The 24,577-nt window shown below is 44.2% G+C and overlaps 2 protein-coding genes across 2 annotated transcripts in view; both read left to right on the forward strand.

Moving 5' to 3' along the window:
- Window positions 1-24,577, forward strand: part of LOC118563755 (trace amine-associated receptor 8a-like) — a 189,699-nt gene that overhangs the window by 66,059 nt on the left and 99,063 nt on the right. The window lies entirely within an intron of this gene.
- Window positions 6,773-8,164, forward strand: LOC105922247 (trace amine-associated receptor 13c-like). The gene is made up of 2 exons (XM_012858138.2): window positions 6,773-6,939; window positions 7,145-8,164. Exons 1-2 carry the CDS (start codon window positions 6,773-6,775, stop codon window positions 7,956-7,958), a joined length of 981 nt encoding a protein of 326 aa, XP_012713592.2. The 3' UTR covers window positions 7,959-8,164.

Raw genomic sequence — 24,577 nt, forward strand, 5'->3', positions numbered from 1 at the left:
AAATCACCTTTCCTGTAACAGCTGAAGAGGAATTAACAAAGCTGTTTTTGGCACAGAGGGATTTCTTCCTTCTGTGCTTGATGCTGAAGTTAAGACAGCAGACTTAACTCTGATTTGCCCGGTTATCCACGGGAGAAGAGGGATCTCTCCCAGGTGCTGGTTCCTGTCTTTTGGGCCCGTGAGCCCTCATGGTTCAGGCCCGTCTCCTTCTCCTCCTTTTGTCTCAGGGAGGAAGGAAGGTGAAGAAGGGGTGGCAGCGCCCCTCAAGGGGCAGACTGAAGTGAGGGTCTGGTCAGAAGTGCTCTGACCTTTTGTCTGTGGGGTGTGGTTTGCAGCAGCACCCTGCTGAGAGAGAGGCCGTCTCAGCTGACTCTCTCCTGTGTGGCTGTGTGGTCAGAATTCAATCTCACATCAATTATTACATCATGGCTTTAATATGATGATTTTTTTTCTTCTGTTCTGTTTGTCTTCGAGGTCGGTTGTGTTTTTCTCTCCTCTCCAGCTCTTTACCCGCCCTCCCCCCTCTCCTGCTTCTGCTGCTATGCCTTGTTTTTCTGAGCACTTTCTTCATATCACCCAAACTCTGAAAACCATGGACCTGGCAAGCTGGTCTCCCAATGCTATTGTTAAAAACATTTTTGACTGGGTAGGCACCGAAAGGGGGACCCGTTCTTTCCCGATTTGACTCATCTCGTGGGATACACCCTATATTCTTGGATGGAAAACGGTGTGTCTTTCCACTTTGTCAGTCCTGGACATGGATACGTGTACATGTTTGGATTCATGATACTTGGATTTCTACTTATTGGCTTTGGTGGATTTTTTGTGTATCAGCAAATACAGCGGATGTCGGTAGCCATTTGGCCTTGATCAGTCTACAGGCTGCATATGACGCGATCACTAAGGCGGCGAACAAACAGACCCGGATGTTGTAGGAGCAGAGCCGAACGCAGACTGGCTTCGGTGGTTGAACTCAAGGGGAGATGGGATAATATCTGGAAGTGAAATGCGGAAAAGCCCAACTAATTTGGAATATTGGATTTGCCATTTGGAGCCAGCAAAGACTTAAAGCTGACGGGAAAGTCTGTGCAGTTTGTCCTCATAACAAATAAAGTATTTGGATTATGCCTTCCCTATCACTCACACTCCCCGATTGTTATGGAGTAGAGTGCTCAGAACTCTCCCCTGCTCCCTCCTCCCCCGCTGACATCTGCGGATGCTTTCTGAACTGTTAGCCGGCTGATTACATCAAGGACAATGGCCTCTGCAGAGTGTTCACGGAAATATAAACCCAAACAGACACACATAACTGATGCTCACAAAAACAGATGAGCTTACACGCGACTAGTCGCCAATGTTAACCTTTCTGCTTTTATGTGTCTCGACTTATTTGTGCTTCTCGTGCCGAGGTTTTTGATATCTCAAACCGTATTCTGTATTAGGATAAAGTTTGAAATATGTGTTTTTTTCCTCCCCTATTGTGGCCCCTATCTTTCCACAGAATAATGGCAGCGCGCTGTGGGCGCCGTGTAAGCGGTGTCCTTGGAAGCATGGCCTCAGTAGATCGTCTCCCCCTGAAATGTTTGTGATGTATGTTTGTAGCGGTTGTACTGAAACAGTAATTTCCCTCTGGGATTATTAAAGTATTTCTGATTCTGATATGGCACAACATATGCAATGAAAAGATAAAGAAAAAATTACAAACTAGTCTAATCAAAATGATCTCCAAAGAAATGCCAGGAATAGGAGATAAAAAGAAAATACCAGAGGAAATATTGCACAAAGGAAAAGACTCCATCCCATTTACATAACACACAATAATATGATATGCAGTGTGCATCATAGTGCATGTAGAGGCATATCAAGTGCTGTGTTGGATAGTTTTTGTGGTGAGGGGAAAAAAGGGGAGTAAGTTCTTATGGAAACAGTATCCCTTTGTACTCAGGGCAGCTGCAGGAGATCAGTTTATATTGCGCTGATAAACAACCTCTTAAAAGTGCTTAAAAGCAGAGGTTTGAGGGTAAAGAGATGAGATCAACACTGGTGGGGCTTCCTGCTGTATTGTTGTTAGTGTTGATCTCCAAATGTATCTTTGTACTTGGTTCCATATATTAAATGTTTGGTTGATTTGCATTCAATGGCTCTGTTTGCCTTTGTTCTCTCTCATCAATGAATTCAGGGAGGATCACCAGCTTCAAGGGGTGATATTTTAACATACAGCATCCTCCCGAAGTAGTTAGCTTCATTTACCCGATCGGCCTGAGTTCGGGTTAAGCAGACAGGTGCACATTTTGAGCTATTTTTAGATATGGGCCAAACACTGTGACATTTTTTTCACCTGCATCCTTTTCAAGAGGGGGCGTTAAAATTTCTACAAGTCGCAAAATATTTTTTTCAAAAATACTTTTTGTTTTACAGTAGTGTAAACAAACAAATGAGATTTAAATCTCCACCTGACCCATATACTGTTAATACGCAGTAGCACGTGTATCAAGGAATGTTAGAAAGTTTGGTACAGTTGGAAAGAGTGTCTTGTAATCAGAAAACTCTACCCAGATCTTATTTCAGCTAACTGTATGTGTTCTCTTTCATCCTCTTGACCAGAAAACTCGCACAGAGCTTCCTTACTTTAATGTTTTCTTTCCTAGACAGCCACCTATAAATCTAGTCTGTCATTACGCTCTTCCTGAATCAGTGCTTCTATGTTCTTTTGGTTTCTGTGCTTTGTCTTCTCAAACCCCGTCAGAGTCATGACACATGGCTGTTTACACTGAACCTGGTTCTGCTGGAGGTTTTTTCCTTCCTTTTAAAGGGGAGTTTTCCTCTCCACTGTCACTGCATGCATGATCAGTATGAGGGGTTGCTGCAAAGGCATCAACAATGCAGACGGCTATCCACCATGGCTATATGCTCTTTCAAGGGGAGTGAATGCTGCTTGTCAAGACTCAATCTGCTGGGTTTTCTTAGATAGAAAGCTTTTTGAGTAATCTGTCTGTATAATATTATTAAACTGACTTTTTAAAATGCCCTGAGATCACATCTGCTATAAATATGTGCTATTTAGACAAAATGGAATTGAATTGAATTGAATTGCAATTATTATCACTAGACTCACAGCCATTTGAAAACATTATTAGGGACTGAAACTGAGCATGATGGACTGGATTTACATGTATTTGAGCCTACTAAGAGGAGGCTTTGTTTTACTACATTTATTTACCAGTTGACTTAAAGGCATAGCTCTCAACTCTCACGCATTGACCGTGTGACACACGCATTTCACTAACTTCACACGCTCACACGCAACACATGGCATTTCACACGCAAACATGGCATTTCTCACGCATAAAAATCACAAAGCCCATCTGGGCTGCGGACGACAAAACTCCGCCTTCTGCTGAGCTGTTTCGGCTTCTTTCACAACTTGTGGCCATCAGTAATTCCTGCTGCAGTTCGTGTTAACAGAGCAGCAGGAACAGTGATCAGAGTTATGAATAATTTTAGTCTTAACAAGTGGTGAAAGTGAGCCGGTGTTATGCTCAAAATGCATGCCTGCCGAGATATGCATCCCCTGCCGCGGGAGCGCGCCTCGCTCTGTACAAATGAATATCGACGGAAAACGAATTAAAATACGACCAACGGAGCGACTTGTTCTTATAGCAATTATATAAAAACGTTTAAATGTACTTCTAGTGTGAAAAAAAAACTGTGTGTATTTGGCAGATTCGTTTACAAAAGTACGGGTGTTATGAACAACATTAAATCCAAAGTTTTTATCCGAGGTACGGCTGATTTATTTGTTGTGGTCTCTTGTTATTCACACACAACAATAAACCATGAGAGCCGACGTGAGTTTTGAAACTGAAAAGCTTTTTCTTAAGCGGAAGATCAAACGTGCAGACACAGCGTTCATAGACCAGTGTGATGCATTCGTAAGCGTCAGAAAGCTATGGTGCATTCAGGAGCATGGGACATTTCAAACTTACAAGGAAAGAGGCATAAAACGGAATAGAACTTTACTCATACAATAATCTATTTATCCAGAAACAGTGTGGGCTTTCTTACAATACTGAATGCTCTATAATTGTATTTCTGTTATGTTTTGATTCTGCACATCTGCTAGCTTTTTATTCTGAAAAATCTATAATATTACAGCAGCAAATTATCAAAGTTTTTCAAAGCCTGTTTAAAAGCTCCAACTAGGGCTTCAGATCATAGAGCGACAATTGCGCTGTCATTGTTTTACGGGGCAGAATTTGCATTTGCTGACCCTTGTCCTTTAATTACAGATGGATATACAGGAATACAAGTGTCAACTCCTCTGAGAAGCCAGGGGATGCCTTTTTTGGGCTATGGGGCAGCCAAAAAACTCATCCCCCTATGTTTTTAATCTAAAAATTGTCCCACACACCTGAAATTCACACTAGTAGTTCAGAACACATGTGTAAACACATAGAAAATGTTACATCAACTACAAGTGTATATTTCTATGAAACAGCAGGGGATGCGTTTTTTGGCAACGGGCTGGTTATAAACTGTAACAGTCTAAAAGTGCATTGAGCTGAAAAGAGGGAGACATCAGCAGCTGGATCGTGCATAAAGACGCAGCGGGAACCTCTGTGTGCTTTAGTGTTGCTGCTGAGGGGAAAATGTTGACCACAAAGACTTGATGAAACTCAGCCTGATTCACCAATCAGGTTATAGATCTACAATGATAAACAAACCCATAGATTAATGTGTAACAGTGTAATAATTCGGTGAATAACTTAAAACTACTTAATTTTATTCAGTATTATTTGAACAATTGTGTGTTTTTTATGTTTTAATCCATTAACTGAACAATAAGGTATTAATACATCTCTTTCTCTTTTTAACAAAAGTAATACATGTCTAAATGAGATGGAGTTGAGACTCCACCAGCTCTTCCAGGGTCCAGTTAGCCCCGCCCCAAACAAGCCCCGCCCCCAAAATTAGCATAATCTCACTCTTAGAGGTCTGCTTAAAGGTATACTATGCAACCGGGGTTGATTTTCCAGCGAGGCTCCCCCCAGAGGGCGAAAGTAAAAGTGCACTGTCATAAAGATGCTCAGCTGTTCTGGTTTCTCCGTCAAGCCAGGCGCGGTTGTTTTGAGCTTAGCAGACAGGCGAACGCAACGAAAAGTTGAAAAAACGGCAGTACAAACAATGACTAACACAGTGAAAGTATGAACATCAGGGTTTCCCGCAGCGCTATCTTGGCGAGGCGGCCGCCTCACCAAACTACCGCATCGCCAACATTCAAAAAAAATAATAAAATAATAATAATAATAATAATAATTAAAAAAAACTCAATATGCTTGCATGTTTATTTGACGTTAACACGCGGTTCTTTGTTTTTGCTTTTGCGCGTGCATATAGTGAATGGCAGAGCAAAAACACATGGAGTTCTCGCCGTATAGCACGACAAGATCACGTGCAAGACTCTCGCGGTCTTGCAAGAGACTTCTGAGCCTGTGGGTGCGGGCCAAGGGCCCTTGCAATTGCAAGTACGGTATTTCCCCCACAGACCACCAGGGCGGCTGAGAAAACATTTGTTCGACCTGAAATTACTCATTTAATCATCCAAAACGGTATGGAACACATTAATTAACTGAAAAATGTTGCATAGTATGCCTTTAAACACATGTCACAGATATGTATTGTAAAAGGGAATGGGATCACACATAGATTACACCTAGAGCAGGGGCCGGGAACCTTTTTGACTCAGAGAGCCATGAAAGCAAAATATCTAGAAATTTATTTCAGTGAGAGCCAATAGGGTACGTCACGTGTGACGTCACGTGTGACGTCCGCGCTACTTCTGGGCCCCGCTTGTAGGCAAAGACAGGACTGTTCTCGCATCTCCGGTAAATACAACTTAATTCTGCACTAGTCATTGTTCTACTGAAATAGCGGTGGAGGGGAGGTGGCGATCGCTACACGGGACCGGTAGAAACAGAGTCAATGCGCAGCAGCGGCTGCTGCTGCCCTTGTTCACGCGCGCTAGTACGTCTGTGTTTACGATGCAACGTCGCCGACACCCCCACCCATTTTAATAAGACAAAAATACCAAAATAATCCTTTGTGAAAAATTTTAACCTACCGGGCAGGTCTTCCTCTCTGCTGAGGCGCGGCCTGTGTCCAACTGTCCCCACTTTCTGCTGTTACACAAACATGTGTGAACATCCATCCCTTTTCTGACCCACTTAATCCCTCATGGCGTCGCGGGAGTTGCTGGTGCCTATGTCCCGATAACCATCAACTTACTCTTAAAACGATCTTGTGATACGTTATCTAAAGAAGAAAAATACGTCGAGAACTGGTCAGTTTTCTTTGTTTGCGCCCGCTATGTGTTTGCGCCCGCCTTCTGCCTTTCAGTCCGGCGTGCATGCGCGAAAAACCCGGATGAAAACAATAGCAGTGATATTTTGTTTTATCTGCGAGCCAGATGAAATCATCAAAAGAGCCACAACTGGCTCGTGAGCCATACGTTCCCGACCCCTGACCTAGAGCATCAAATAAATAGAAAACAAGCATTGATAGTTTAAAGGTCACTATTTCATTATTTTTTTATTGTCATGCTAACTAGTAACTCTCCACCTCTCCTGACACATGTTTAGTTGGAAGATATCAATATATCCAATAGAAGAAGAAAGATAGTGAGGGGGAGGAGTGTGGAATAAGAAGGCATAAAACTCAGAATTGCCCAGAATCAATGTAAAGTTGGAGCTCTCTATTGATTTTAATGATGGACATGCAGGTTGCTAATGACCTGTGCTTTCCACATCTCTTTAACAGCTCCTGCAGAAAACCTACATCTTCTTGGAATGAAACTGTTCTCCTTCACACCATATTGTCCATCATCTCTCTGCTCACTGTGGCTCTCAACCTGCTCGTCATTATCTCCGTCTCCCACTTCAGGCACAGATAAACTTCTTTAGTCACATTTTCTACTTCGGTTTCCTGTGTAATTACGGAAGATGGAGATGCTAGTATTTCCAACTAAACCTTAAGATGTTTCCTTTTATTTTGTATTAATTTGCAAAAGCAATTCAAACCTACTTTGTAAATGTAAACTCTTAATATTTTAGGTTGTCTTTTAATGAAGTTTTTCTATCCCTTTCAGGAAGCTCCACACACCCACTAACATCCTCCTTCTCTCTCTGGCTGTGTCAGATTTTCTCGTGGGGCTCCTTTTGATGCCGGGTGAAATTATTCGAAACACAGCCTGTTGGTTTTTTGGCGACCTCCTGTGTTCCTTGTATAATTATGTATCATACATCATCACCTCTGCCTCAGTTGGTGACATGGTGCTCATATCAGTGGACCGCTATGTGGCTATCTGTGACCCTCTCCATTATGCCACTTTAGTCACAGAGAGAAGAGTTAAAGCCTGTGTCTGTCTTTGCTGGCTTGGCTCTGTTCTGTACAGCAGTGTTGTTGTGAAGGCTGACTTAACTCAGCCGGGACAACAACATTCTTGCTATGGAGAGTGTGTGATTGTAGTTGACTACATTTTGGGAACATTTGACCTTCTTATTACATTTATTGCTCCAGTTACTATCATCATAGTCCTGTACATGAGAGTGTTTGTGGTAGCTGTGTCTCAGGCTCGTGCCATGCGCTCTCACATTACAGCTGTCGCACTACAGCTTTCTGTGGCTTTCACGAGGAAATCCGAATTAAAAGCAGCGCGAACCCTTGGGGTTCTAATGGTTGTGTTCCTCATATGTTTCTGTCCATATTACTGTGTCAGTCTGGTAGGTGATAACTTGCTCACCGACTCGTATGCATCGTATGTCATATTTCTGTTTTATTTTAACTCTAGTCTTAACCCAGTGATATATGCGTTGTTTTATCCCTGGTTTAGGAAAGCTGTCAAACTTATCGTCACTTTTCAGATACTGCAGCCTGGCTCACGTGAAGCAAACATAGAGTAAAATATGAACACCCTGAAATACAAAAATGCATTCATAAGTAACACAAAGGAACAATTTCAAATTGCATTTCCTTTGGAATTTTGTAAATCCATAGGAAGCAGTCAGTAACTTGTTATATTTATGTTGCACAATGACTGTTTTTTGAATTTTTTGTAATTATCATGGTCCATTCAGATTAAAAATAATAAAAATAAATTATGCTAGTTTGACAAGCTTATGACATGCTGTATTTTCTCTATGAAATAATTAGGAACACACATCACTAACGCTTTTGTTATGAGTCGTTATCCTTTAAAGTATTTATTTTCATATTTTATAACACCTTCCAAAATGTCAAATAATACACAATACATACCTGCTCTGCTGGTATCAGTTATAGTTTTTATCAGAGTTGGTCAAAGATGGGTATTATTCTTTTATCATAGAATGATGCTTGTATTTTACTGTCAAAAATAATTAAAATAGAGATGCACCCATCAGGTCTTTAAGGTAGAAGTAGCTTCATACCTGCACCTGTGTTTTTTGTGTAAATATATTTATTGAAAGTTTTGATCATTAAAATGATAACATACTGTGTTAAAATACTGATATTAAAATACTTTGATTGTACCGATGCCGCATGACAATAGTCAAACAGAGTGAGAATAAAAGAACAATGAGGATTGCTTCTCTCATCAGCAGTACTTAAGCAATATGAATATACTATATTTTTCAGACTGTAAGTTACACTTTTTTTCATAGTTTGGCCAAACCTGCGACTTATATTCAGGTGCGACTTATATATCAAATTTAAATGGTAATTCATCTTGACCAGCATGAACAAAGATGTAAACATTACTGTCTATAGCCACAAGAGAGCTTGCTAGTCTTGTAAAAACTATCATGCTCCTGTACCATTCAAAATAGGGTGCCCAGACATCCCCTATTTCCGGACTGTACTTGTTTTTAATGACCTGTCCCCAGCAAAAGTTGTCCCCGGAAATGTCCCTGATTTTATTGTATCATTATGGAGGAAAAATGTTTAGCGCAACGAGAGGTATTTACTCGGTCCTGCCGCTGTCTCGACATAGTAGAAAAGCTGAGCCGAAGGTGCCTTCCCCGCCCCGTTGACGTTGCAGATCATGCAAAAGAAATCAACCCCCAAACAGAGATTCTCAACAAAATTAGTGATGTCCCTGATTTCAATACAAAAATCTGGTCACCTTAACTTAGAAATGTATTGAAACATTAGCTTCTAGACAACAAACACTGAACACGTTTGTATGTTCTTTCGCTATTTCAGTCTGCATTTATGCAGGGGAGCGTTGTGTGGTGCAGCTCGAAGGACCCAGACAGCGACAGAACCATGTTATTGGCCTGTCTATAAAACTAATAATAGCTAGCGCTAGCTTAAATGTCTGTTGGCCGGGCGGGTTACAACTTTGCTGATGCCTGTGAGCTTTATGATGCTCTGCAAAATCTGTTGTACTGGTAGCTTAGTACAAAGCATGTTACGCTCACGGTATAATTTAGCCGTAATTTTGACAGCTTTCAGCATAACGGACCATTACAATAAAATACACTGGATAAAACCTTGCTAGTTGGGGTTGCTAATTTTCTCCATTCATCCTCCCAACTATGTTCCATGTTATTCAGCCGGTTGTGGATGCAGCTGTGTAATTTAATAAATTGGCTTACCAGAGTTAAATGTCCATTTTTAGTCTTGGATCGTGTGAAATAAAAGTCTAAATAAATGTGTATAGTCCGGTGCAACATATATTCTGGTGTGAATTGTGTTTTTTTCGTCTTTATGATGCATTTTTTTTTTACTAATGCGACTTATATTCCGGAGCAACTTATAGCCCAACAATTACAGTACTTTAGGGTTTGATCTCGACCTGAAAATAATTGTATACTTTTACTTAAATCCTGAAACCATTGTTTCCATTATCCCAAAAGGCCAATAAGTTTCCTGTTGTATCTACATTCTAAATAAAGTTAAAGAAAGGTCCCCACATCGTCTCAAATAAATGTTGGGTTGTGTAATGTATGCTGCTCAAAAAATAACACTTAAAGAACACAATGTAACGCTAAGTCAATAACGCTTCTGTAAAATCAAACTGTCCACGTAGGCATCACTGATTGACAACAAATTTGACAGGCTGTTTTGCAGCCCTGCAGCAGGACCGTTACCTCTGACTTTGTGCAAGGAGGAACAGGAGGAGCACTGTCAGAGCCCTGAACAATGACTTCCAGCAGGCCACAAATGTGCATGTCTGCTTAAACAATCAGAAACAGACTCCATAAGGGTGGTATGAGGGCCACTGGTGGGGGTTATGTTTACAGCCCAATGCCGTGCCGGACACTTGGCATTTGCCAGAGAACACTGGCAAATTTGCCACTGGTGCCCTATGCTCTCTTCAAAGATGAAAGCAGGTTGACACTGAGCACATGTGACAGACATGAATCTGGAGATGCTTTGGGGGGGGGGGGGTGCACAGCCCTCCGTGTGCTTGCCAGAGGTAGTCTGACTGCCATTAGGTACAGAGGTGAGATCCTCAGACCCATTGGGAAAATATATGCTGGTGCGGTTGGCCCTTGGTTCCCTCCTAATTCAAGACAATGCTAGACCTCATGTGGCTGGAGCGTGTCAGCAGTTCCTGCAAGATGAAGGTATTGATGATATGGACTGGCTCGCCCATTCCCCAGACCTGAATCCAACTGAGCACATCTGGGACATCATGTCTCGCTCCATCCACCAACACCACGTTGCATAGGGTGACCAGACGTCCCCGATTTCCGGGGACTGTCCCCGATTTTCGGGGACTGTCCCCGGCTAAAGCTGTCCCCGGAAATGTCCCCGATTTTACCGAGAGGAAAAAAGTTGCATGTAGACTGTTATTACGGTAGAGCTGTTGCGCGCATAAACAGGTGTTAAGGTAGTTGGTTGCGCTGCTGATAATATAAAGATGTGGAATAGAGCGCACCACTAGATGGCGGTAATGATCATTTTGGATGTCAGCTGCCATTAAAACATGAAGTGGAAGAATAAGAAGAGCGCACCACTTTTAAAACAGAAGAAGAAGTGGAAGTTTGTTTTTTACAACCTGCGACAACTGATGGGGCGCTCCCCTGTGTTATGGTAAGTGTGTTAATCGATTAATTTTATTTGGATCGGGCTGATCCTGTGACAAATGTTTGGTTTGTGTCCAGGTTAAAAAATAATCAATAAAAAGTAAGACAAGATCACGAGTTGCTGCTCACATGAGTAAAAGACGATCGGATAAAATGTTACAGTACAGAATGATTGAAAACTCTTTGTAAGGCACTAATCTGGTACGCTGGTTCTCCAGGGATCAACAAGGGTTCGTCTAAAGATGTTATAGAACTGATTGGTGACCTTTAGTTTATATTTCAGATAGTTAGTTATAAGTAGAGTTATTACAAGTTGTTTTGCTGATTTATGGTTGTGATTTATGAGTATAGACTTCCATGCGTAGTGTGCTTTTCTACTGCTCAGTTTGGATATATGAAAGTTCCCCATTAAAAAAATAGGAGCCAGTAACAGGAAAACTGAATGAGACAAGATCTACATGATCTGAGAATGATGGAGTAAGAGATAACCACCTGTTTAATGTCCATTTATTATGTTGTTTTTGCTTGTAGCTCCTAATATTGTGGTAATTAGCATTTTTAGTATGTAATCAGATGAGATAATAATAAAAAAACAATAATTGGAAGTTTTCATGTACCTTCTAATGTTTTTGGAACTGATTTTAATCATATATTGTTTGTTTTGGAATAATGTAAGATTGATACAAGAGGAGAGAGAAAGAAGATAGGAAGACAGGAGATTAAAGGAGAGTGGAGGAAAAGAGGAACACTGATGGAAAGAACGGTTGAAAAGAAGGGAGAAAATGTTACACATTATTAATACACTTTATTAATACACTGAGTATTAATAAAGTTCAAGTGATAAAGCGTTGACATGATTTAAGTGATAAAGTAACATATTGAGTAATTAAGAGTGCAAAGTATACTATGTAAAACAGAGTGACTATACTCAGGTTTAAGTTGTCTGAGGATATAACCTCTTTCTGAGTCTCAGCACTGAACATGAGTTTCACTGCACTTCCCTAACTGTGGCAGAATGAAGAGTCAGATTAGTTGTATTTTTTTCTTGTGTTTCAAAATTTCTGTTCTGCACATAATATATCTTCTTCTCCTCTTATTTTATCCAGACCTCTGGATACCATGGTTGATGGCTCTCCAGACACAGAAGGCCTTGAAGAAACCAGATATGATCTCATGTTAGCTGACTCACTGACTGGAGTTAACTCACCTTATAGGAGCAAACAATATACTTGCACATCAATCACTACCATACACATACACACAATGTAGTTATACACACTTTATGTAAGTTTATACATGCTCATGCGGCACTACACACACAATCACTTGCATTCTTGTCAAGGGGATTTCCAAGTCTGTGCTTTTTTTGAACATGTTTAACACCTTTTCACCTCACCTATCCCCAAAACCTATTTTCTCATCCCAAACAGTCTCTGTAAGCACAGCTCCACACAGCAGCTCCTTTGCTTCCTGTCTTTCATTACTGGACAGACTGATTAATCCAGGTGTGTCTGACCTCAGTAACCAGCCAGATACACCTGGATTAATCAGGAAACAAAGGAGCTGCTAAAGTACAGGAAGAAGTGGAGCTGTGCTTATAGCCCATTAGTGAAAGAAATTAATCTGCTTCTTTAGGATGCACAGGTCCCTGATACAGTCAGGTGACAGTAAGAAACATATATCATCCTTTACCTGAGGGCTTGACCGCTACTTCTTTTTGATGTTAATGCAGAAAAAACTATTTCTCCTAGGTATGTACTTTGTAGATGTGAACAGAATAAGTTGCACTTTTTTGAAAAGGTGGAAGAACTCTGTCTCCACAGACAGTCACAGGCATAAAAAAAATGTTTGTATTTACTGGTTTTTCTTTTCCTCATGTCACTCTCCCCTTAGGGGGCAGCAGAGCTCTTTGGGCCCCACAAAATTGAAAAGCCCTGCTAACCACCCTTGATCCTTCCACTCCCAAGCCCAACACTTGGCCCCAACCCAGAGACACAGTTCTAGTTTTCTATTAATAACACTATTGATTTATTCATTCTATTAATCTTAGGATATACTAAAAGTGTGGAGAGGCACATTTCTGGCTTTTACACTTGATTTTTGTTGTTTAAATATTAATAAATATGTAAAAATAAATATGTAAAAATAAATGAAACAATTACTGTGCCCGATTCCTAATTTCATCTTGATGAGATGTATTGATTTTTATCCACGAGCAAGAAATGTCCCCAGATTTGATTTTAAAAATCTGGTCACCTTAACGTTGCATCACAGACTGTCCAAGAGTTGGCAGGTGTGTTAGTCCAGGTCTGAGAGGAGATTCCTCAGGAGACCACCCGACACCTCATCAGGAGCATGCCCAGGTGCTATAGGGAGGTCATACAGTCACGTGGAGGCCCCACACGCTGCTGAGTCTAATTTTGACTTGTTTTAAGAAAGTTATGTTACTCCTCCCGAGTTAAGATAAGATAGGCTTTATTGATCTCACATTGGAGAAATTCACATGTCACATCGGCTCAGTAATCAGTAATCAGAAGAAGAAGGTGCCAAGTAGGACAAGGTGCATCAGGTATATACAGTGTGTCCTCGTTATACCGTGGATCAAAAAAAAGTAGATAAGAAAATAAAAATAAAAATAAAAAATAAGGCAGAGGATGTCTTATGTACATTCACGGTGACTGATATGCATGTGTATTGACATATATTCGGGTGTAGTAGCAGCAGAAGTCACTTCTTTCAGGATTATTGCACAGTGTATTAAATAGAATTGCACATTAGTTATTGCATGTTGGTTATTACAGTTACAGTTATAGTTACAGTAATAGTGCAGCATTGTATAATGTGATGGCAGCAGGAATGAATGACCTGCGGTAGAGCTCCTTTTTACAGACAGGGTGTCTTAAGGCCCATTCATACCTCACGTAAAAGACGGATACGGATACGTGTGGAGTGTTTCATACGTTCTAACCGTCGATTTCTTCCGTATTTTGACAAGAAAATCGGGAGCTTACGATTACGGACGAAACGGATCTATACGGAGCAATACTACCGGAAACGGTGGGGGCGCTATTGAGTTTGTAGTACAAAATGTCAACAAAATCACGAAGAAGGTTAGAATTCTGGGCTTTAAGGAACGACTTTCGAAGATTGTCCTCAACTACCCACATTTATATGATGTGTGTCGTGTCCGGGGCACAGGGACAAACAAAAAGTTATGAATAGCTTTCAGGAAATCGGGGAGGCTCTGGGCATGACAGGGGATGTCGTAAAGTCCAAGTGGGCCGCCATTAGGGAGCGCCCAGCACTGCCACTTACAGGAAATATTGGTTATTGCGCACCTCAACGGACTGAGGTATGAAGGAGTCAACGGATAGAACGTACGGACAGAAATACGGACGTGTAGGCCAAACGTAGGGTATGAATTGGCCTTAAGTCTGTCACTAAAGGAGTAGCTCAGCTCTTCTACAGTCTGGTGCAGGGGGTGGAAGGTGTTGTCCATGATGGATGTGAGCTTAGACAACATCAAGGCTCAACGTCGTTCTTTTTGTTTCAACAGACATTTATTGCAGACAACATGTCTTTACATGTCTTAAAAAATGCCCTTAAAATTCCATCAGAACTAAGAGGAAACAGAAACCCGAAATAGAATATAATTGTTTACATGAATAAAGACAAGCAAAACAATAAAGCCGTACCTCATTGGCCGCATAAACTCCAGAGGAATAAAGATTCTTTATACAGCTTGTTCCCAGAAAAAACCTTACGTTTCGGGTAAAACTTTTGCTGCAACAGTCCAGTGATGCTCTTTAAAGGGGAAGTCCAGTCAACAAGGAAAAATCAGGGGATCATTAGCTATTACTAAAACTAATACGTTTGTGGCAGTGACGTGCAGTAGGGTTCATAGCTGGTAACGAGTCCGGCACCTGTGAGGCCCGTTTAGCTAACGGCCCCTCACCCCTTCTCGTCTCACCCGGTCGGAGATTTGGCACAGAGAGAAAAAAGGCAGTGAATTCAGAGGCAAAAACAACAGTTAAACATATATTTATTACAATTTGGAATTCCAAAGTGGGAGACACTTACACGTTTATCACAGCATCGAATACCTTAAGTTCTCTGCCTGTGTCTGAAGCCTGTCTCAACACATACACGTTATTCCCCCCCTTTTAAGACAGACAGTCCAAGCGGGGCTGGACCTACATGAGACATTCAGTCTGCTGAGAGAGAACATCTGTTTCCTAACCTTTGACCATTAGATCTAATCTCTTCTATTAGCTCGGTTCCTGGGGTTAACTGGAACAATAGTAAAACCTTGTGACATGCACTTTTTAACAGAGTTATCTGCTCACAAGACTGTCATACTTCCTTGCTTATGACATACTCACTGAAGTGTGAATCCAACCATTGTTATACATCCTCATCTGTTTAGGTCACTGGGTTAAAGTTAAAATCTATATTACTTTAAACTACACTTACTAAATATACGTGATTATATTTCCATAACAATGGTGAGGCACTGACGTCAGCAGAGTCAGATTTACAAATATATTTACTCTACAGAGTAGACTCATTGCAAAGTGCTGAAGGAGACTGATTGAGCCAAATCAATTAACCAAGAGACATGGAAAAAATGTTGATTCTTTGTTAAAAAACTAAATAAAACTAAATTATTTGTCATTTGATTAGTAACAGTTTATGAGTTATGATGGATTTCTGCATTTGTAACACATTCAAAAACTATAACCCACACTATTTCATGCACATTTCATTACAAAAACAAAACATGAGTAATTATTGCTGTCTTACCTCTACTTAAAGATTAAGTCCAGCTGTGCTCTTTCTTAACAAAAGTTAATTTTACCGGTCATTTTCCGATAAAAGTTCTCTTTATCTTCTTCAGTTTTAAAACTCTCTCAGTCTCAATGGAGCTCACTGTCAGGGAGGAAAGCCTTCCTTGATCAGTTCTGTTCCAGCTGTATGTTTAGAGTCTTTTTAGTGCTTTACTTGTTTAGCAAAACTCGCTAATAATACATCCATAACTTGCTTTGACTCTACTATTTGGGGATCACGAGTGGTGCCCCTTGAGCGCCCCCTGCCTAGAGGCCAAGGAACTGCCGCCTCACCTACAAACCGTTCTTTGGCTTTTATGATCGCCCAGCAGCAAACGAAAACATGTTACCTGTACACAGTTTGATGACCAAAACACAATTCGTAATCCACATATAATAAATTGTGGAAAATCAGTTCATAACTGTTTGAACAATTGAATGTATGATGTAGAGACAGGAAGATGCATTCACAGAATGGAAGCCAGTGCAGTTAAATGAAATTGCGCAATCCCATGGGAGGCCAAGCTCGCTGTGGCCTCACTGGCTTTGCTATGAAGTGCCACCAAGGATTTACATGAAAAATAGCGAAAAGTCTTCGATTTTAAACAGAATGTGATAAAAGAATAAGGAAATTAGATTAAAAAAAGAACTATTTTTACAAATTACTGACTCACAATATATATTATGTTATCATTATTATATATTTTCTTTCTTTCCATGATGACAAGTGAGGCCTGGCCTCACTTGCCTCCCCTGACTGCACGTCAGTGGTTCGTGGTTATTTAATGAATTTAGCGTTAATCGATAAGAAAATAAAAGCATAAATTGTCATCTGGATCACTGTGTATGGGGGCGGCCATTATTGCCCAAATATGGGCAGTAATGGCCGCCTGACATCACATCCTGTGACGTAGAATCGCTAAGAACCGACCGCACTTTACAATCGAACTCAATAGGAGCTGTTGTACACAGCTGCGATCAGCAACAATTATTTCGGATTTCCAGAGGACTTTACCATTGAAATTCGCGGGAGCTATTGCTGAAGCAACAATGCTCACGTGCATGGCAGTTGGATGTTCCAATACATCAGGTAAAAGTGGAAAAAACATTAGTTTTTTCACCTTTCCGATTTATGATCCACCGGGTTCTTTTGCTGGATTACCTCTCTTGAAGAGAGAGGATTTGCCATCGTGCTTCTGTCCAGAGAGAAAACACGTCGTCTGTAGCCAACATTTAGAAGAAAAATGTCTTCAAGATGACATGAGAGCAAGGATTTTCGGTAGGTCTTTTCTATAATGTAGAATTTGCCGGAACAATTGTGTACCGACCAGAGCGGCGGAGGGATAGGACACACTTTGCGGGGTGCAGTATTTTTTGGGCTGGTTTCTGAAAGTGAAGTGGCTTGTTTTGGCTCTAAACTAAGTGACGCCAAAATATCCCTCCGCCTCATAATGCGCTGCAGCTCATCCTGACAGGAGCAGAGCGTAAACTCAGAAAGAGCCGATCTGACCGTATTTTCAGTTGCAATAACTGATAATAACTGCTGAAAGTAGATTAGGCGGTGCAGATCCCCATTTTGAACAGAGATTGGTTCTAAAGATGAGTTTTATGCTCATCTTATAACATTGCAGAACCCAACCCATAAACCGTACTTTAATGCTTATTTGTTGTCTTTTTATGTCTCTAAAATGTAAAATTAGTATTCATTTAAACTTAAATGCTTAATACCATGTCTATCTTTGTTTAAGGGGTTAAAAAATATTTTGGCATGAAAACAGATATTTATTTACAAGGGGACAGATAGGGCATTGGGACTTGCTCTACAGCCGGTCCTGCGACCTTGAAGTCACAATCTGGGAGGTGCCAGTACTGTTCTTCACCAAGATGGCGGCCTCCATAAAAGGACCTTCAAATCAAAATTACTCTTAATTAAAAAAGCTTATCATTTATTGAACAGTATGTAATAATTTTATATTTAAAGTACTTTCAGCAGTTTGAATTCTGATTTTGAGCAGACTTCTCCTTTAATTGCGTTAATCAAACTTTCCCACGGACAACCAGTGAAATGCGGAACAAAAGATAGGTTCCCCTTTACATTTTAATAGGATTTTTAACCAAGCTAAACAACCTTAAGAACATGAATTTGCTGACAGTTATTTATTCATGACTGAATGTTTTATGTTATGAACTAGAATCAGGCAAACCCAGTATTCAAACCAAACAAGTGAGGTTAAGGCAAAAAACAGGATTTTAATAATGAAAACAGGGACAGGCGGGCTCAATAGTCAAAAGGGCAGTCCAAAATCCGGTACACAAAAAGCAGTCCAAAATAGGCAGAGGTACAGACAGGGCAAAGCGAGCTCGGATAACCATGGGACAGAATTAAGTCGGTAAACCGGTAAATCAGTCAGACAGGGCAGGAAAAACAGATCAGGGAACAGGCTGGCTCAGAATCAAAGGCAATCGGGTTTGCATCAACAGGTCACACAAGAAAGGAACGCTGGAACAAAACTCACCGTGGCTCGTTAATGATCTGGCAGAGAACTGAAGACCGAGGCAGAACTATATAGTGGAGTACACAGGTGAACGGGAGTGAAGACTAATTACAAGTGACAGGTGGAAACTGAACTGAACTGATTGGCTAGTGACTGGAGGTTGACAGGTGAGCAGAACTGATTGGCTGGTAACTGGTGTTTGGGGAGTGACAGATAAACAGATTGAGTGAGCTGGTAGATTGCTGGGAAGAGACAGACTTGAACTGGAAACATAAGTAAAATCAAACTACAATAAAATCTAACCTATTCCATAAACCAAAACTAATCCAGAACCTAAACCTAAGACTAAACACAACACACACAGGCTATAATAGAAACCAAACAAGAAAGAGCCCAGAACCAAAACTGATTTTAAAGACCGGAGAGTTAACTAATAAATACACCAAAATAAACAAACAGCTGAAACAAAACCCAAATCCTGACAGAGCCCCTCCCTTAAGGACGGATACCAGACGTCCTTAAACAAGACAAATGATAAACAAAAACAGACTAGACCGGGCGGGTGGAGGGAGGTGCAGGACGGAGGGCTAGAATCAAATAAATGTCCAAATACAAACTAAAACAAAGCAAGATGAGTCAAGTTCTCAGGCGGGCGTCCAGGAGGACGGCCCCGGCGAGTCAGGTTCTCAGGCGGGCGTCCAGGAGGACGACCCTGGCGAGTCAGGTTCTCAGGCGGGCGTCCAGGAGGACGACCCAGGCGTGTCAGGTTCTCCGGCGGGCGTCCAGGAGGACGACCCAGGCGTGTCAGGTTGTCCGGCGGGCGTCCCGAAAGACGGCCTCGGCGTGTCAGGTTGTCCGGCGGACGTCCCGAAAGACGGCCTCGGCGTGTCAGGTTGTCCGGCGGACGTCCCGAAGGAAGGCCTCGGCGTGTCAGGTTCTCCGGCGGACGTCCTCGGCGTGTCAGGCTCTCCGGCGGACGTCCTCGGCGTGTCAGGCTCTCCGGCGGACGTCCTCGGCGTGTCAGGCTCTCCGGCGGACGTCCTCGGCGTGTCAGGCTCTCCGGCGGACGTCCTCGGCGTGTCAGGCTCTCCGGCGGACGTCCTCGGCGTGTCAGGCTCTCCGGCGGACGTCCTCGGCGTGTCAGGCTCTCCGGCGGACGTCCTCGGCGTGTCAGGCTCTCCGGCGGACGTCCTCGGCGTGTCAGGCTCTCCGGCGGACGTCCTCGGCGTGTCAGGCTCTCCGGCGGACGTCCTCGCGTGTCAGGCTCTCCGGCGGACGTCCTCGGCGTGTCAGGCTCTCCGGCGGACGTCCTCGGCGTGTCAGGGTTCTCCGGCGGACGTCCTCGGCGTGTCAGGGTTCTCCGGCGGACGTCCTCGGCGTGTCAGGTTCTCCGGCGGACGTCCTCGGCGTGTCAGGTTCTCCGGCGGACGTCCTCGGCGTGTCAGGTTCTCCGGCAGACGTCCTAGGCGTGTCAGGTTCTCCGGCGGACGTCCTAGGCGTGTCAGGTTCTCCGGCGGACGTCCCGGCGGACGACCCCTGTGAGACAGGTAATCCGGCGGGTGTCCTGTAGGACGGCCCCGGTTAGCAAAGATGTCCGGCGGCCGGTGGCGGAGCAGGTCTCTCATAGGCTAGGCCGGCGGCGGAGCAGGTCTCTCATAGGCCGGCGGCGGAGCAGGTCTCTCATAGGCCGGCGGCGGAGCAGGTCTCTCGGAGACCGGCGGCAGAGCAGCAACCTCGGGGACCGTCGGTAGAACAGGACCCTCAGGAACCGACGTCTGGAGAGAGAGAGAACAGAACCTGCCGCCGGACTAAAGGCTGGAGACAGCGCCGGACTAAGAGCTAGAAGAGAGGCCTGGCTAAAGAGTTCAGGAGGCGTCTGGCTACAGAGTTCAGGAGGCGCCTGGCTACAGAGTTCAGGAGGCGCCTGGCTACAGAGTTCAGGAGGAGCCTGGCTACAGAGTTCAGGAGGAGCCTGGCTACAGAGTTCAGGAGGAGCCTGGCTACAGGCTTCAGGTTCAGTCGGCCCCTGGCTACTGGCTTCAGGTTCAGTCGGCCCCTGGCTACTGGCTTCAGGTTCAGACGGCCCCTGGCTACTGGCTTCAGGTTCAGACGGGGCCTGGCTACAGGCTACAGGTTCAGACGGGGCCTGGCTACAGGCTACAGGTTCAGACGGGGCCTGGCTACAGGCTACAGGTTCAGACGGGGCCTGGCTACAGGCTACAGGTTCAGACGGGACCTGGCTACAGGCTACAGGTTCAGACGGGACCTGGCTACAGGCTACAGGTTCAGACGGGGCCTGGCTACAGGCTACAGGTTCAGACGGGACCTGGCTACAGGCTTCAGATGCTCCCAGACCCTTTAACACCCAGAACCTCATCAGTAACCCTTCCAGAACCTCCGACAAAGACAGTTTGGTCAGCCACTTGGGAAATTGGCTGTCAAGCCAAAGATGAGGGGGTAAGAGCTTCAGAAGAGGTCCAGGGGCCTCTAAGTCTCCATGGGGCTCTGGGTGCTTGTCTTCTCGGCGAGACCCCCGACGGAGCTTGTCGTTTGGGCGAGGGCCACGGCGCCGCTTGTCGTCTGGGCGAGGGCCACGGCGCCGCTTGTCGTCTGGGCGAGGGCCACGGCGCCGCTTGTCGTCTGGGCGAGGGCCACTGCGCCGCTTGTCGTCTGGGCGAGGGCCACGGCGCCCAGTGTCCCGATGAGCCCCCGAGTTGCGGCCTGAAAGAAGGCTCGTCTGAACCCCCTCATCGTGGGCCAGTGGTAGACCCTCCTGGGTTCCCACGTCGCAGACTGGCGGCGGACCCTCCTGGGTTCCCACGTCGCAGACTGGCGGCGGACCCTCCTGGGTTCCCACGTCGCAGACTGGCGGCGGACCCTCCTGGGTTCCCACGTCGCAGACTGGCGGCGGACCCTCCTGGGTTCCCACGTCGCGGGCTGGAGGCGGACCCTCCTGGGTTGCAGCGTCTCGGGCCGGCTGCGGACCCTCCTGGGTTGCAGCGTCTCGGGCCGGCTGCGGACCCTCCTGGGTTGCAGCGTCTCGGGCCGGCTGCGGACCCTCCTGGGTAGCAGCGTCTCGGGCCGGCTGCGGACCCTCCTGGGTTGCAGCGTCTCGGGCCGGCTGCGGACCCTCCTGGGTTGCAGCGTCTCGGGCCGGCTGCGGAGCCTCCGGGGTTGCAGCGTCTTGGGCCGACTGCGGACCCTCCGGGGTTGCAGCGTCTTGGGCCGGCTGCGGAGCCTCCGGGGTTGCAACGTCTTGGGCCGGCTGCGGAGCCTCCGGGGTTGCAACGTCTTGGGCCGGCTGCGGAGCCTCCGGGGTTGCAGCGTCTTGGGCCGGCTGCGGACCCTCCGGGGTTGCAGCGTCTTGGGCCGGCTGCGCAGACAGTGCTGCTTTATAGCTGCCGGAGGCCTGCACTGGAGCTGAGGTAGGAGGCGGGTCCTCTGGGACAGGTGCAGGTGCCGGGGCGTCGGCTGGACCCTTGGGGACAGGATTGAGTCCACTATAGAAACCCTGGAGAGCCGCTCTATAGTGCCCCTCGACCTCCTTTAATTTAGCCTCCAGCTCCTCTGAATACTGGCTGAAAAGAGCCTCCCTAAGGTCTTTAATAATAGGGGCAAAAGCTCTTAACTGGTCCTCCAGAGCCAGATCCTCAGCATCACGGGCGCCACCAGGAGGCGCTGTGGGCTGCTCAGCTCTGGGGAGCACCGGACTCCGATCCACTGGGCAGGAAGTGGCAACGGACGGGCGCGGTACTGACTCGCCTGTCGGCCGAACAGAACGGGTGAAGGAGCGACCCACAGGTTTCCGTCCCCTCCTCCGACGGCGGGACGGCAGGACTTGCTGGAGGTTTAACTCCTTCGGTAGAGCCGGGCTCGGCGGAGCCCACAGCGTTCCCTGCATCTCCTCCTCTGGAGGGAGAGAGAGAAAAAGATCCGGGCGAAGATCCCGCACCACCTCCGCTTCGACCTCCATAAACAAAGTTGGGTCTGGATAAAACCCATGGGCAGAGCCGACAGCGGTGTCGCTGGGTGAGTGATCCCTTCTATTCTGAGCAGATCTGTTGCCTGAATTAGTGACAAAAAGCCCTCCCAATCGTAAGCTCGGAGCAGGCAGCGGGTTACTGCTGCTGCGGCTGCTGGAGAGATGGCGTCTGGGACCGATACCAGGGGGACAGAACGCCAATCTGGAACCCTCCAAAGCCATAGTTTGTGGAGGGGAGAAAAAAAAAAAACCTCTAAAAACTTGTTGGGCGATAGGTTTTAGTATGGCCAGATCATTCTGTTATGAACTAGAATCAGGCAAACCCAGTATTCAAACCAAACAAGTGAGGTTAAGGCAAAAAACAGGATTTTAATAATGAAAACAGGGACAGGCGGGCTCAATAGTCAAAAGGGCAGTCCAAAATCCGGTACACAAAAAGCAGTCCAAAATAGGCAGAGGTACAGACAGGGCAAAGCGAGCTCGGATAACCATGGGACAGAATTAAGTCGGTAAACCGGTAAATCAGTCAGACAGGGCAGGAAAAACAGATCAGGGAACAGGCTGGCTCAGAATCAAAGGCAATCGGGTTTGCATCAACAGGTCACACAAGAAAGGAACGCTGGAACAAAACTCACCGTGGCTCGTTAATGATCTGGCAGAGAACTGAAGACCGAGGCAGAACTATATAGTGGAGTACACAGGTGAACGGGAGTGAAGACTAATTACAAGTGACAGGTGGAAACTGAACTGAACTGATTGGCTAGTGACTGGAGGTTGACAGGTGAGCAGAACTGATTGGCTGGTAACTGGTGTTTGGGGAGTGACAGATAAACAGATTGAGTGAGCTGGTAGATTGCTGGGAAGAGACAGACTTGAACTGGAAACATAAGTAAAATCAAACTACAATAAAATCTAACCTATTCCATAAACCAAAACTAATCCAGAACCTAAACCTAAGACTAAACACAACACACACAGGCTATAATAGAAACCAAACAAGAAAGAGCCCAGAACCAAAACTGATTTTAAAGACCGGAGAGTTAACTAATAAATACACCAAAATAAACAAACAGCTGAAACAAAACCCAAATCCTGACAGTTTTATTTCAAATACTATTACTGTTGTACTGCCATTTTCAACTAAATATTAAAATAATGAAATATGCATCAGCTCTGATGGCAGCTACTCATTACATCAAAGTTTGATCGGCCTGTACTGTTTTTCCATTTTAATTTTGAGTGTGGTTTCAAATCCAGACCTCCGTGGGTTAATAAATTTGATTTCCATTGACAATGTTTTGTGTGATTTTGGTTTCAGCACATTCAGCTATCTAAAAAACAAACTATTTAATAAGAATATTTCATTCATTCAGGTCTAGGATGTGTTGTTTTAGTGTTCTCTTTTTTTGAGCAGTATATTTTTTTTTTCTAGAAGAGAGCTAGACATTATCTATTTCAACCACTAGGTGGTGATGGGTCTGGTTACATTCTTTCAAGCCAAAGCTATACATTTCTATGTGGCCAAAAGGCTGATATCTATGAAAATGCACTCTGCTTTACCATAAACCATCTTTCTCTGAGTAAAATGTTATTAGAAACTATGTTGGATCCAGTGTAAGAATTTGACATTTTTGCTTCACGATTTGACATTCAAAGTTGATGATAATATAAAGATCAACTATTTGATGATACATTAAAGATATGTCCATAACAATAGAAGTCACTAGCTACAATAGTCAATGCAAAAGGAATAGATATTTTAGATAAGTGAGGTTCTATGAAGTTCTCATCAGTAGTAGTTCCCTTACCTGTGGTAGAACTATGCCTTTTTACAGTGAGTTTGTAGAAAACATGAAGAAATCCTCTACTCCCTTGGAAGGCTAAAAGCTAGTCTGGCAATTTTTTTGCTAAAATAGTGTATCCCACAGATATGATGTGCCCACAAAGGGTTCCAAACAACATGTAGGTTGTTGGGGAAATTGGCACGTAGACCTGTTCAAAGCACAGTTTAGGTAAAAAAAAAAGGTTCTTGGCATAATGAATGTCTTATGTCCTGTAAAAGTGAGCCACGATTTTTGCCAGATAAGAATGTTCCTGGCAAGGAGAAATTATTGTTCTGATAAGGAGAGCATTGACTTGTTTCCCTTTTTGTGCATAAACAGTAAGAGCATGTTGATGGCTTTGACTAAGCTCATGGTGCTT

The sequence above is a fragment of the Fundulus heteroclitus genome, chromosome 7, assembly GCF_011125445.2.
Source record: "Fundulus heteroclitus isolate FHET01 chromosome 7, MU-UCD_Fhet_4.1, whole genome shotgun sequence".
NCBI lineage: Eukaryota > Metazoa > Chordata > Actinopteri > Cyprinodontiformes > Fundulidae > Fundulus > Fundulus heteroclitus.

What these genes read in the sequence shown, in the direction of transcription:
- LOC105922247 (XM_012858138.2), top strand. Translation starts at nt 6,773, where the DNA reads ATGCAGGTTGCTAATGACCTGTGCTTTCCACATCTCTTTAACAGCTCC. An exon ending in ATCTCCGTCTCCCACTTCAG is followed by an intron (nt 6,940 to 7,144) that starts GCACAGATAAAC and finishes TATCCCTTTCAG; the next exon opens with GAAGCTCCACACACCCACTA.